General features: G+C 35.8%; 1 protein-coding gene across 4 annotated transcripts in view; it reads left to right on the top strand.

The window, feature by feature from the left end:
- Positions 1 to 9,656, top strand: part of Rcd5 (microspherule protein Rcd5) — a 31,391-nt gene extending 21,735 nt beyond the window's left edge. For 3 of the 4 annotated variants that reach the window (XM_069821972.1, XM_069821970.1, XM_069821971.1), the window contains exons 9-10: positions 1,661 to 1,876; positions 1,953 to 9,656. In XM_069821972.1, the coding sequence (XP_069678073.1) occupies positions 1,661 to 1,876; positions 1,953 to 2,042 (306 nt within the window). In that variant the 3' untranslated portion in view covers positions 2,043 to 9,656. The remainder of the gene's footprint in view (positions 1 to 1,660; positions 1,877 to 1,952) is intronic. The other variant, XR_011331441.1, reaches the window with a different exon arrangement.
- The last annotated feature ends 5,872 nt before the right edge of the window (positions 9,657 to 15,528 follow it).

Raw genomic sequence — 15,528 nt, 5'->3', positions numbered from 1 at the left:
CTTATTTGGTTACTCTCTTGCTAGCTCTTTTTGGGTATTATCTACATATCTCTTCTTGAGGTATCCAAATTATGAATTTTTGTGATCAACTTTCTTCAGGCATTCATTGTTTATGGCCATAGCAATACAGTCTATTTCTTTCAGAAGTGTGTCTAATATCAAATTTATCCAACATCTATCAAATCTCTGATACTATTACTATTATTTCATCTTCACAGAGAATTTATTTCTATGGCAAATTCTTTTCTTTTTATTCTGTCTTGAATTTTCCAAACTTCTGATTCGTATTTAATCCACACTTGTTAAATTGGAGTGTTTGTTGTTCTCTGGACCTCAGTCATTCTGTTTGTTGCTCTCTGGACCACAGTCATTCTGTTTGTTGCTCTGGACCTCATTCATTCTGTTTGTTGCTCTCTGGACCTCATTCATTCTGTTTGTTACTCTCTGGACCTCAGTCATTCTGTTTGTTGCTCTCTGGACCTCAGTCATTCTGTTTGTTGCTCTCTGGACCTCATTCATTCTGTTTGTTGTTCTCTGAACCTCAGTCATTCTGTTTGTTGCTCTCTGGACCTCATTCATTCTGTTTGTTGCTCTCTGGACCTCAGTCATTCTGTTTGTTGCTCTCTGGACCTCAGTCATTCTGTTTGTTGCTCTCTGGACCTCATTCATTCTGTTTGTTGTTCTCTGAACCTCAGTCATTCTGTTTGTTGCTCTCTGGACCTCAGTCATTCTGTTTGTTGCTCTCTGGACCTCATTCATTCTGTTTGTTGCTCTCTGGACTCAGTCATTCTGTTTGTTGCTCTCTGGACCTCAGTCATTCTGTTTGTTGCTCTCTGGACCTCATTCATTCTGTTTGTTGCTCTCTGGAACTCAGTCATTCTGTTTGTTGCTCTCTGGACCTCAGTCATTCTGTTTGTTGCTCTCTGGACCTCAGTCATTCTGTTTGTTGCTCTCTGGACCTCATTCATTCTGTTTGTTGCTCTCTGGACCTCAGTCATTCTGTTTGTTGCTCTCTGGACCTCATTCATTCTGTTTGTTGCTCTCTGGACCTCATTCATTCTGTTTGTTGCTCTCTGGACCTCAGTCATTCTGTTTGTTGCTCTCTGGACCTCAGTCATTCTGTTTGTTGCTCTCTGGACCTCATTCATTCTGTTTGTTGTTCTCTGGACCTCATTCATTCTGTTTGTTGTTCTCTGAACCTCAGTCATTCTGTTTGTTGCTCTCTGGACCTCATTCATTCTGTTTGTTGCTCTCTGGACCTCAGTCATTCTGTTTGTTGCTCTCTGGACCTCATTCATTCTGTTTGTTGTTCTCTGAACTTCAGTCATTCTGTTTGTTGCTCTCTGGACCTCGATCATTCTGTTAAATGTTTCAGTAAAGTGGTAGCTAGTTTTATTAATTAACATTTTAAGCATAGTTTTTTTTGGCGCTCTTTATGACATGAATCATTTTGACAATGTTTCCAATTCCAGTAACATTTTTTTTGTTTTTTTTTTTTTTTCAGCATTTTATTGCAATAACATTTTGAAAGCTCCCTATTAGATATGCACGAGTATGAGGAAATATATTTTTGTGTTGTCATTTCTTCCACTACTTTCTTGCGTTCTAAAAGTTTTAAGGGCTTGGTGATGGAGATCTCTCAAGAGTTTTGTTTTCTCAGATCACAGTGGGACGCTCAACCCACGACCACAATGTTGATGTGGATCTATCATTGGAGGGCCCTGCTTGGAAGGTGTCACGTCGGCAGGGCACAATCCGACTCCGAAATAATGGCGATTTCTTTTTATCCAGTGAAGGGAAGAGGGCAATATATGTTGATGGACGCCCAATATTAGCAGGGAACAAGTACCGCCTCAATAACAACTCTGTTGTAGAGGTAAGTGTTAGTTTTCTCGTTATATTTCTAATAAATGCTCAGATTAAAAATAGAGTTTAATTGTCGATTCTTGTAGATTGCAGGTCTTCGGTTTATATTCCTAGTGAACCAGGACCTGATTAGCGTGATTCGGCATGAGGCTGCAAAACTGAATCTTCAGCCCTGAGCAGATTGTGGTTTGGGCCGAACTCTCATCATAAGCATCAACTTTTCTGGCGAGAAGTTCACTAGAAAAAACGGGTCTTGTTATGTACCTGGGATTTCCCTCCACATTCAACCCTTGTAGAGGCTGTTTTGCCTATGATACACATACCACACTTTACGTCAACTGAAGGTATACTAGATATGTAATTTGTATTTATAACCATATTTAGTTCATTGTCTTTGTTTACTATGTAAACCAATGAGGGAGAGCTTGTTTTATCACTGAATTACTTACCTCCTTTTTACTGTAAATATAGTGAAACCTCTATCGCTTTTAAAGGAACTGGAAAGAAGAAACTACACAGACAAGAAAAGCTGTAGTTGCAGAAGAACATTAAAATGCACAGCACAATAAAATAGAAGAATATTATTAAAAAAGTGTCCCTATAAGACACTGAGCAAAAAAAAAAAAAAAAAAATTTTTACAGTATCTATTTCAATTTTCTTTTTCTGAAGTATGGTGCCTAATGGATGCCTATTTTGGTGGAACTATGTGTTTCAAAGAAAACAGATTCAGATTCTTCTTCACTTTCAAATTCTATCTGTGACTTTGTCATCTTTTCCCTTGTAGAAAGTAACTTACTTTTGGCAAATAAAGCATAGGCTTTGGCAAAGTTTAGCAATGATTGAGGTTCATGTTTGCCAGATTCGTCACCTTCGTTGCTACAAATTTCATCATTTTCGTTGCACAAGTTATCAATGCTCGAAATCCAGCAGGTGACGAATAAAAAGAAAAAAATAATCTAATTTTCTTGCCACATCAGCTTATTGCTCTGTATTTGCTAGGTGATAGACAAATAATTGTAGTGATTGGCTATGTTAGTCTCTTTTACAATTCCGTAATATGTAGATAATATAACTTACAATGATAGGATTTGTTAAGCTGTTATCAACAGCTAACATACACCATACTCCACATTACAAACCATGATTATAAAGTAACTTTCTTCTCTTCATGACTGTAATAAACTGACTTCCACCTGCTTGTTGTAACAGTCAACCAGGTGAAAAATGTACTGTACATTGTAAGCATTTTTGTATTTTCTTTTCTTAGAAGTGATTGTTTTAAAAATGTCGTTCAAGAGCATACATTTTGATATAGATTGCGAAAATTTGTGACTAACGTCAGTTTACTAAACTACTAATTCAGTTTAACATTGTTTAAATCAGGTTTTTTTTTTATGGACCTATAGAAATTTAGTGATATCCAAGTAAATGATACAAATGAGAGCAGTAGATAGAGGTTTTACTGTAGAGACTTAAAAAAAAAATAGCTTCCAAAACAGTGGGGTGTTAAGTGCACCTAAATATTAAGCTTGCAGTCACAGATGTTTGCCTAACAGACGGCCAAAATATTTGCTAGTTGTATTCTGTGGAAATAGTGCTAAAGTACACTTTTGAAGTGTTTTGGTGTTACGGATGTCTATTCAAATATTTTAATTTTCAACATACAAATTCGTTAACATTTATTGGGTAGTTTCCTAGTACCCGGTACTCGTCACGTAAGTCGTTTTTATGTTTGCACAGTGGTTCCTTTCTGAAAAGAATTTCAATAGTTTGTTACTAGATGTGATTTTAGTCAGTTTGTAATATATTTTTGGTCCAGGGAAAATACACATTTCTTATGAATAGACCTATACAACAATGGCTGACTTAACGGCTTATGTAACGAGTACCAGGTACTAGGAAACTTTCATTTATTGTAATGAGGTCTTGATGTTTAGTACATGAGGTCTCGTACAGACAAGAAATGGATGTAGTGCTTGAGACATCTAATTACTGTAGTAAAACCTCACTAATTTCTGTCATAAGTTAAAAACTTTGCTTACATGAAGGAGATGAATTCTGTCTTTCCCTATGAAGTCATATTTTATGAACAGCAGGACAGAGGGATCCTTGTGACAATAAACAGTTTGTGTAATATTCTGAGCACTTCACAACTAAATTGATGAACACATAGGAACTTCAAAAGCTAGTAATAATTTTTGTCGCCATGTGAACTTTAGACAATTATAACGAATTTTGATGCAAATAAATGGTAGTCATTGTTATGTTTTCCATTAAAACCACAAGAAAAATTTGTTTATGTAATAATGTACTCTTATGTAGAAAATCAAAATTACAATACAATTGCATAAAAGTTTTCACAGGAGTAGTCATAAGACAGTAATCTGTTCATGCTTATTGATGATGAAAAATCATAGTTTCTACAATGACAATACAGTTAGGTTTCCTTCCAAACTGACCATATGAGTGCGTATCAGTATAGCTATCAGTTTTGAAAGAATAGTCACTTTTTCTTACTCAACTTTGAAAACTGAGTCTTCTATAGGAAATAAACATTTTGGCATATTGAAGGATGTTTCCTATTCTAAAAGGATATAAGTAAATTTTAATCCTCTGTGTCATCTGTAATTTAAAGACTATTTCTTACACAATATTTATTCTTCAGTTTGTCAAGGTTATAATGTGACTTCTTTTGCAGTCGCTAGATGATAGCATAGTGAAACTGATGAAAATTGTCTTGAAAGTGAATTAGACTGATCAACCTGTTATGTGTGATCAGGGGTTTATATTGAGACAATGGAATTACTTAAGGGGGGAGGTACACATTTTGCTAGTATAATTTTGCTATATTTGAACATTTTTTCATCAGAATCAATAAGTCCTTTGGATATAAAACTTGGCATGCTTAATATATACTATCTGTACATCACTAAGCAATTTTATTGTTTTTGAAAAGCTAATGGTTATTTTTTTTTACAAATTATGCAAATTTGTACAGTATTTTGTACAGCCGGGTACCAGGAATCGATAGCTTTAGGGCAGAATGTATGAACTTGATTTTCATCTGTAGGTCTCTTTTGATACCAAATTGTCCAGATTGCTCTTCTCATTTCATCAACAGATGCATTATTTGCTCTAATTGCATTACCATAATACACAGTAAGTGTATTAATGACAGCATTTGTCAAAAGGTTCTTCTGACAAGAGACTTGCCATCGCTAAAGGTACGGTTTGTTTATGGCGATCATCACCGGATGCACATTGCCAGCAATTATAATCGCTGGCGATGATCGCTGAGAAGTAGTTTCTTTATTGACGCACATCGCTGTCGATTCTCATTTGTTTATTCCTTTATCTACTGCATATTGTAAGTAAGTTAATGTAAAATTTGAGGTTATGGCAGCCGAAATGTAGTGCAAGGGAGCTGGTGGAAAACTTACAGAAGAGAGAATTTCTGCCTTACCGAGCATTGAACGGAACCCTGTGGATGTGATAAAAGTGTAATCTGTAATGTAAGGATATTTTAAGTAATAATTTTTTATAACTTCACATTTAAGACACTTGCTAGTTTTCTTTAAAATTTCACCAAGTTCTTGCCACATAAATTTCTTCGCCTGTGTGTCCTTATATTCCTTCAAGCTCATATGAAAAAGAGCATTATGTTGTGACACATATCCAATGATTATTTAGTTTTCAGACTGCGAAAAATTGCAAAAGTCTTCATTTGTTTTGCAGCCATAACATACAGACTGGTTAATGTGTACAGATTAGACATTCGATATTACAACATGGCCTTCTCTAAATATCGATTATTGAATATGAATGAGGTGATGTGCGTCCTGAATTTTCTTCAGAAGCAACCTCCAGTGATCTGCATCGTGTCCAATGATCTGCATAAAGAAACCGTGTGCATCCATTTCAACAGCTAGGAACTCCAGGCGACAATCGCTGGCAATGTGCGCCCGGCGATGAGCGCTGTAAACAAACCGCAGCTTAAGCATTTTCCCTATCATGCTTTTAACTTCTGCAACTGGATCCCCATTCTCTTCTGTATGTGTAACACATTCCTTTTTCTCTATTTAACTTCTACTCCATATAGTTGGTCATCTGTTACAGCTTTGTAACTGTTCATGTTACCACAGTTCAGATAGCTAAGACCATGTTTTTCAACACTGCGATTGAAAATTGTTTTCATGCCCTCCACCTCCATATTACCTGCAGTGCCTTCGTGCTTTATGTCGGATAGATCTTCATGAGTCTCAAATCATTCTGTGTACTCATTGGAATCAATCTTACCTTTTCACTGGCCACAACCTTTACATATTGTCGACAAAACCTGTGTATCGATAACTTTTCCTGTCTTTGCACAGATTACATGGCACACACACCATCATGTGAACTATGTCCCCTTGTTAACCATGTTTCATCACATGTAACAGATATGTCACTACTTGTAGTAAGAGATGCCTTCTCTTCAGCTGCCCTGCTTACAAATTCCGAAACAAGTTGTGATGTAGCAGCAAGAATTTGTTCCTGTACAAGAGACTATGTTGCCTTTTTCACAGGTGGTGCAAGTTATGAGCCCACAAAACACAAAGAATCCTGCTAATCCTTGCTATAAGCATCTCATTGAATACATGGCATGTCTGTTTACGGAATATATATGGTTATTTTTACCTAATTTATAGCAGCTGTCAATAGAACTTACTTCTTCACTTACTACATACTATTCTAACACTGCAACCTAACCCTACTATTCTATGTACCGGTACACTAATATTTACATTTTTTTTCTACATATACAATGCATTCTTGAAACTTTCCAAACATTATATTTATATTAAATGTCATATTTGCATCATTATCATTAACAAATCAATGTTGCTGGAAAGTTTCTTGGCTGAAGCACTACTACAGTCTAGATTAGGTAAATCACGTGGTCTGTTATATTCACTTTTTGTATGCTTATTCCCATTACATTTGGCCCTTGTATTCCTATTACATGACTTACTTTACTAATTTTATGCTGACTACAAATACTAACCTGAACTTTACTATAAGCACAAATAATACAACAATTTTCGATAATAACAAGTTCCTTGCTTTCAAACATATAAGCAACGCTTCTCCAGCAGACGAAGACAGAAGATAACTTCCTATTTCTCAGGTAGTATGAGAAATTCAGTTGTCATTACTATGGAAACAGCTTGAATGCGTAAAATTCAAATTAGAACGAAATATTACAAATAATACAACATGAAGTAATGAGGGTGTGGCAGTACCAAATTTAAAGGTATGACCTCTAATACACACTCTTACATTTTCGAACGTACTTCTGGAAGTATTCGAGATATTTTGAATTTTTTTTCACCAAATTAAAGATGAAAGAACATTCTATAAAAGTAGATAAAAACAAAAAAACAATTTTGTCTTCAGAGATATACCTCCCTCCTTAATTCAATGATGCAATACAGAAAAGATTGAAAATCATTTATGTATACATTTAAGTTCACTGAATACAAGTAAAAGTGATAGTATGGAATAATAAAATGATTAATGTTTATGGGCGATGACACTCACAGGCCCTCTAAATAAGGTAGTGTATAATAAATAGTACATTTTGACACTGAAGTTTGGGAATTCTACTTTATACATGAAGTTAGTTTAACATTGCTGTTAGACAAGCCCATAGCTTTCTTTGAATCTATGGTGTAAAGATTTGATTAATTTCTAAGTTGACAAATGTTTCACTTTTGTATACTTTTTGTTTTTCTTTTTTTCACCCCATATATTAAAGTCTTGGAAAAGTAGACTGATAGCAGGTGTTCTTAATCCTTTGCATTGCAGTATCTTCTGTCCATGGTTTAGGATATGCATTCAGTTATTGTTGTATAACAAAACATTATTAGTACATGATGCTTTGCTATAGTTATTGCTAGCATCTCAGTGCATTCAAACATATACAATCAAAAACATTCTATATAAAGGCAGGACAGCTCAATGATAAAGCATTGCAATAAGAGTGGAAAAGCTATGGTATTGCCATCTGTTAGTCCTGGGGTGATCAATCCAAGTTCTTAGCTTGTATACACGAAATTTGTGTAATTACAGACAGTCACAATTTTTCTTAGCAGGAGGAGAATAAGGATTGATGTGATGTGTAGGTTACTAAAAATATTAAATTATTCATGAATAACTTGTGAAATTGTATTTATTTTCAATAAGCAACCATTGATCAAATTTTATTTTTATTTTGTATGTTACAAACGTGTACTTTGCTATGCTTACAAATGCTGAAATTTTTTTGCTTCTTTTTTTTCCTGGGATTTCTTCCAAAATCTGCATTAATTTTCTTCAAGTAACAGTTATTGAGCATTACATTGTAATACCACAGTCTACTATATACAGTCACGAAGCTTGAGTTTTGAGGGTGCTAGAAACAATAGACTGTGACAGTACTATTTTGCATTGCCTGTAATGAGGCGATATTAGCGATCCTAGTGGTGAGCAACTATCTAATGTTTGCATATTTACTATGTATTGAGCTTCGCAACTGTATATACTAGACTGTGGTAATACTGTATTTATTTACAAACTCAATCCAGCATGTTTTAAACAAAGTGTTCAGAATTGTTTAAAACATATCTGTTGTTTTAAACACAATGTTTAAAACTTCTCCTTCTTATTCTTCCTCCTCCTACTCCTCCTCCTCCTCCTCCTCCTCCTCCTATCACATGTTAAGCCTGGTGGCATATTACGGTTTCACTCCATTATTTCAGTGGACAGCCCAAAGATAATGTTTAAGACATGTTTTTTAAAATTCATTTCATACTAGTTGTTTCTAGAAAAGATGCAGTAGCAATGTTCAGACTCAACACACACCATCTTGTTTGGCTGGTCATTTGCACAAAATTAACGTCAAGGACTCACCAGCATGCATCATCTGTAAAGACCCAACCTCCACCATGAATGCTGACCATCTACTTCAATGTTGTGCAATAGAACAACATAAGAAGCTAGAATCCAATTTACTAGCGATCTACTGGAATGCAAGAATCACATCTAATGAATGCCATTGGAATAAAATAAAAAACAAATTATTTCGTTTTCTGGTGGCTTTATTTTACCCTAATTATTTGCAATATATGAGGTCTGTTCAAGAAGTTCCAGAACTTTATTAAAAATCTATCTCTAGGCTTGAATAATTTCAAGGAAAAATTGTTCCGGGGCTGGGTATCGATCCCGGGACCCTACGCTTAGCGTGCGAACGCTCTAAGGACTGAGCTACCCCAGGAACACGACACCGTCACAATTTTTCCTTTGTATCCACACAACTCAAATGAGCTGACAAAATGCCAGAACTTAACTATGAGTGGACACAAATACCGTGTGACTTAAATTGTGGCTTTCTGTTAACGTACCTCCAGTAACGAATGTATTATGCAATTCTGGCTTTCAGATAGTAGCTCCCCATAAAGCAGGTTTGAATAATTTCCTTGAAATATACTTGACAAGTGTGAATAGAAGTATGCCAGTTGTAGGGCTTTCTACCCTATATTCTAAAATTGTTTACATTTAGAGAGGAACTTAATTTTAAAAGAAAGTTATGATTTCGGGTTGAAATATAATTTCAAGCTAAAATGTATGTAGATCATATTTAACAACATTACAACTTGTATCGTGTGCTATAATATGTATGTGGATACATGTGAGGAAGAAAGAAGACAACTTTTATATACGGTCTTTTGTATTTGTTGACAATAAAAACTGTGAAGTGTGTTCGAAGATATATTTTGTATTTATGCATGATTATTTAATCTCTCTACCATCTCTGTCATCAGATATCTTTATCTTTTAGTGCTGCTTATGATTAGGTTTTCTCTGGAGCGGTTGTTTGCGTGCTTTCAATCGGAGACCTCCGGTTACCTGCGATTGATGCCGGGCAGGTTGTATATGTGGTGTGGCACAGACATACACTTTCCGCTGAGCATTCCTTTAATCGGATCAGGTAGTGATTCGAGTCCGCTGACGTCCACGTATCTTTTAAAATAAGTTGTAATTTGTTGTTGTTTATTCTCTCTTTTATGTTAATCTCTCTCTCTTTCTTCGTCTCTTTTTTTTAGTGTTGCTTAAAGTGCTACGTTAGCTGACAGATTTTTTTTTCTAGTTTTGAAATTCATAGTATATGTGGAAATACATATTAGTTTTATGTCATTGATCAAATTAATAACATTCAATATAATGCAAAACTAACGCAGAAGTAAAGCTTTTCAGTAGGTAATGTAAACATTTATACTTTAATTCCCCTAGAAACTCTCGTTTAATTGCAAACAGGGTTTGTCAATTATTATTCTAATCGGTTTAGTTAACGTAAAATATATTACGGGAGCTTCAGAATGAAACAAAAGAAACGTGGGCTATCAATGGGATAAAGTATACTGTACAACATAATTTATTCATATTCTTCACCGGACAGAATTGTGATTATTGTGTTAAAGGATGTCAGCATTTGAACTACCTCTTCTAAAACTCGCCACTCTTGCTCTGTAATAAAAATATAAGTGGACATCAACTTAAGGATAATTGTAATTATATTATTGCCACATGTTTCTTTAGTTTCATTCAGAAATATTTTAATCCAAACAGTAAAATATAACTCAAGTTGTCTAAACAGTAAAATATAACTCAAGTCGTCTTGTAAATATTTCATATGTTTTTTATTCTCTCGAAAGTTAAGTTTTAGAGAAATTTCAAGACTTTTTCCTAGACTGTGAGCCTTTGGGAACAATAGCACTAAAACAATTTAAAAAGAAATCGTATCAAATGTTTTGCGTAATTGTTTTCATCAAGTTCGCGATTGTGCAATCGCTTCAAATGGTCTAACAAATTCGAAGTTCCACCACCCTTAGAGTAAATTCGCCCACAAAATTTACAGTGTGCGACTTTATTATTACCTTCAACTAAATTAAAGAATTTCCATGCGACGGATATCCAATTTGGTGCCATTTTATTCCACTTACAACTACCGTCAGTCTATATGCGCTGGTCGTCCTTGAGCTGTCGCTTCGCTCTGAACTACCGCATCCCTCTGTATGGACCCTGTTCCACCTACAGTAGTACCGGAGATCACCGGTGGAGAGCTTTATTCGTAATCTCCGATTCCTCCGCGGTAGTAGTCACTCCGATGAGCAGCACTGTTATCTTTCCTTTAGTAGTTTCATGTGTTTTATCATAAAATATTACTTTTCATGTGTTACTGTGATGGATTAGCATAAATATTAAGCCTTTCATTTAAAGTATAGGTAAATGTTATGGTATTGCAAAGTATTGATTTTGATGTTGACGAAAAAATATATTTTGGGCATTTTAAAACTTTCTTCTTCAGAAACGAGCTTACAGACACATCGGCAAAAAAAGGAGCAAAGGTTGTACCAATTTTTCACACTGATGCATTATACTATAGCATAAAACTTCTATTAAACAAAATTTGTCAGAATAAAAATCAGAATAATTTGGCTTTACACGTACAGGAAAAACATTGGAAGGATGTTATGGAAATTCCAGGTTGGCCAAGAAGAGCGGCAGTTGTGTCTTTCCATCTTACAACAGGCCACGATTGTCCAGCAGAACATCTGCACCAAATAGGAATCCGGACCAATCCATTCTGGATGTTCTGCTATTCACAAGAGGAAGTGGACAGAAAACATATTGCATGCTGCATGGCTATAAGATCATCCAGTGAATACGACAGATACTGGGAAGCAAGAGGTCGTATGGATTAATGGCGGCTACGCCAAAGTTCTGCCACTGGAAAAAAGAAAATTATATTACTGTTGCCATCTGGTTTATGGTTTATCTCTTCTGTTTAGTTGCAGCGGCAAAAACGTATTACGGCGAACGCCAGTAGGGGAAGTTATCTCCACCCGCGCTGCTCGGCACCTCGCTCGCATGCTCTCTCTCTCTACTGCCTCTCTCTACTATCTGTTCTGCTTCGATGGATCACTGCCTACCACAATGTAATACGCATTAGACAACTGTCCACAACCACAATGCAATACGCATTAAACAACTGTCCACAACATGTACTGACACAACACAACACAACATAATGTGGTTTTCATTAAACAACACTCACCTGTCAACTTTGCACGTCCTCGAAGTAACACAATAGTCTTTTTTTTTCCCACAGGTTGGACCCTCGTAATGACTAGCAAGTAGCGCGTTAACACTTATGCCACCCCCGTAGTCAATCCCTACCAAACGACATTCACTAGCCCACCAGTTTCTACCCACGCTATTCGGTCATTGTCCCCTTCTACAATACGTTATGGCAGTTCCCTTAAACATAAATAGATTCATTTTCCCTTCTACCCCCCACTCGCCTCGGTAGCCAAGAGGTCTAAAGCGTGAACAAAAAGCGTGCGTTTAGGTTTAGTTACGGACTTTCTCGGATCGAATCTCCCCTCCTGCGAAGTCGTAAGAAAAAAAAAGAGAGAGGCAAGAAGCAAGGAACAGAGAAGGAGAGGCTGGAGAGAGAAAGAGAGAGAGGGTGAGAGACTGACAGGACGAAGTTCCTCTTTTGCTTCGTAGATGTCGTTACTCTTTTTGTTCCACTTTCCTACACTAGATGTCACCCCACCCTAAACCCCTATTTCCACTCTTTCCCGCTAGGGTGTGTGGTGAGCTTGTAGGGGAAAAGTGGAAAGGGGACGTGGACGGAGCTTTGCGTTCGCCGTGTTACGTTTTTCCCGTTGCAGCAACATCCGACATTTCTATGTCATCTGGATTTGAGTTAGTAGCATTTTGAGATGTCATGGTTATCATTTTTAAAATGTTTTTGTATTTGCATTGTTCCTGTTCTTTTTTCTCTTTAAAAGTCGAATATATCCAGTTCATTTCTTATATCTCAATTTTATTTTAGTTGAGAGTGTATGAATCTTTGATTTTTATGGTTTTGCTGGAACATCGCATTAATAAACCTCAATCTTACCCCTAGACTATAAATATGTTCAAAGAAGTGTAAGGAATCGTACAGTGTATGTTCCTTTTCAATTGTGTATGTTGTTGTTGTTTTCTAATGCCGGGCGTTTGACAATAAAGTCATTTGACCTCTTGCATTCCAATATTTTTCAAAGATATTATCATGGTCAGCCACTGAAGCACAGATTTTGAGGTGTTCCGAATCCATTTCTTGGCTTGAGTTGCACAATGGGCAGTTAGGGGACTGATATATTCCAATTCTATGCAGGTGTTTGGCCAAACAATCATGGCCTGTTGCCAATCTAAATGCAGCCACAGACGATTTCCGTAGTAAGTGGGGAATTAACTGTGGATTATGATGCAGAGAGTTCCATTTTTTCCCTTGAGATTGTGTTATCAAATTTTGTTTTTTGAAGTCTAAGTATGTAGATTTTATAAATCTTTTCACAGAGTAATATGTAGATTTAGTAACAGGTCTGTAAGTAGCAGTGCTGCCCTCCTTTGCTAGTGCATCCGCATTCTCGTTTCCCAGGATTCCACAATGGGATGGTATCCATTGGAATACAATTCTTTTATTGCGTGATATTAATTGAGAGAGCATTTTAGTTATTTCTTCTGTTTGAGATGAAGGTGTGTGTTTAGAGACTATTGATAGAATAGCTACTTTGGAGTCTGACAATATAACTGCATTATTAAATTTATTGATGTGGCATAGAAGATTCTTGAGACTTTCACTTATTGCAATGATTTTTCCACCAAAACTTGTTGTTCCATATCCAAGAGATCTATAAAGTGAGAAGAGACAGCATGTAACATCTGCACCGGCACCTTGTTCTCTGGAGATCAAGGATCCGTCGGTGTATAATGAAGCCAGTTTTGTGGAGGGTATCTAATATTAATTTTCTCTAAAGACAATTGTTTCATTATTTCAATGTTTACTTCTGATTTCAGTATTTCTTCTGTTAAATTTAGATTATATTCTATATTTAATAGAGTTAAAGGGTTTGGTTTAATTTGTAAGTTTTCTTTTAAATTCGGGATATTGATTTTCTGTTTTAATTCTTGAACAATGGATATGAAACTTTTTTGAGTTTTCAATCTACAGAGAGGACTGTATGAATGCCAATTGTTTCTTGGTAATCTGATAAGTTTTTCATATTGAATCAGTGCTTTTTCTTCTATTGTCATTTTGATGCTGTTAATATTAGTGAGGAATCTCATAGAATCTATTGGAGTTGTATATAATGTATATGAGTTTGCGGTATGAAAAATAGTTCAGTTCAGAGGAAATAGGGATTGCCATGTGATATACCCTATAGCAGTGTTTCTCAAACTATGGTTCGTGGACCACCTGTGGTCGTCGAGGTCTGCCCTTGTGATCCTTCAAAATAGACAGAACAAAAATAAAATTCAAATGAATTGCGTATCACACTATAGCTGAAAATCTCAGAGTTTGGAAATGACATATGACAATCACCTTTCACTTTTTCTCCCAATACTGATATTTTATGAAATTTCTTACCTTACTCGTCTACCCACTTCCCGCTCTACTCTCAGCAACAAAAGAGGGATTTTTAAAGCCCTATGAACGTGGATTTTCTCGCCATCTTTTCCCTGCATATCTGGCGCCGAGCCTCTAAACCAGCCACTCGAATTCATAACAGAGGACCAAAGTACCGAACCTTTTCATGTATTTATGACTTTATTAATAGTTTTGCTGACATCCAGTCTGCACATTGAAATGAACACGTAACTGTACATTGTACACCAATAATAGAATGTGCCAAATTGCATATTTACTTGTTGAAAATCGAGTATGTTTCTCCATTAATATTTTATTTGTTTTTCCATATGATGATATAACAAATTTTAGACTCCACCTATTTTAAAATCCGACAAGTTTACTTTTTACACTGCGTGTTTCATCTCTAAGTGCCGTTTCAATTTCGCGGGTTTCATACACTCCTTTGAAAGCACTTTGTAACAAACAACACACCGAGGTTTTGGTTCACTCTCATTGCCACACCAAGCAAATCCAAGTTCCAAATAACTCTTGACATATTTACGAAAGTATTTTTTCTTTGAATAGCTACCACTAGAACTAGATATTTCTTTAATGGCACTATAATCACTGATATTAATATATTTCTTCACACACAGCTTCTGAACTATTAGCACTACCTAATGAAGCATATCATCATGTTCCTTTCTTTTCAAAGATCCGGATCGAAGTCAGTTTTCCATTATTTATAATAGGTGCTATTTAACAGAGACATGGACAACTACTAGCATGTACCACATAAGGATTTCAAACAACTAACTGCTAACAGGCAAGCAATGAATCAACAATGCACAGAATTTCTTATAAATTGTGATTGGCTACAAAAAATATAATTAGAAAAGTATTATAATAAATAAATTAATTATATTTTAAAATATAAGTATACTGGTATTAAAATATGCAACAAAAATGATAAATTTGCTTTCGTAGGGAACAAGAGTAAGATGGTCCGCAGAACTGTTCTGACTTAAAAAGTGGTCCCCAGTTGAAAAAAGTTTGAGAAACGCTGCCCTATAGGATCATCCCTAAAAACCCTCACCCCCACCACAAGCAAAAACTGAAGTAATATCTGAAGGAGCAAAGTATCTTCCCCCTATGAGATACTTTACAACAGTTTACT

Source organism: Periplaneta americana, chromosome 3 (assembly GCF_040183065.1).
Source record: "Periplaneta americana isolate PAMFEO1 chromosome 3, P.americana_PAMFEO1_priV1, whole genome shotgun sequence".
Lineage (NCBI taxonomy): Eukaryota > Metazoa > Arthropoda > Insecta > Blattodea > Blattidae > Periplaneta > Periplaneta americana.
The sequence above is the reverse complement of the archived record's forward strand: the minus strand, read 5'-3'. Positions and strand labels throughout refer to the sequence as shown.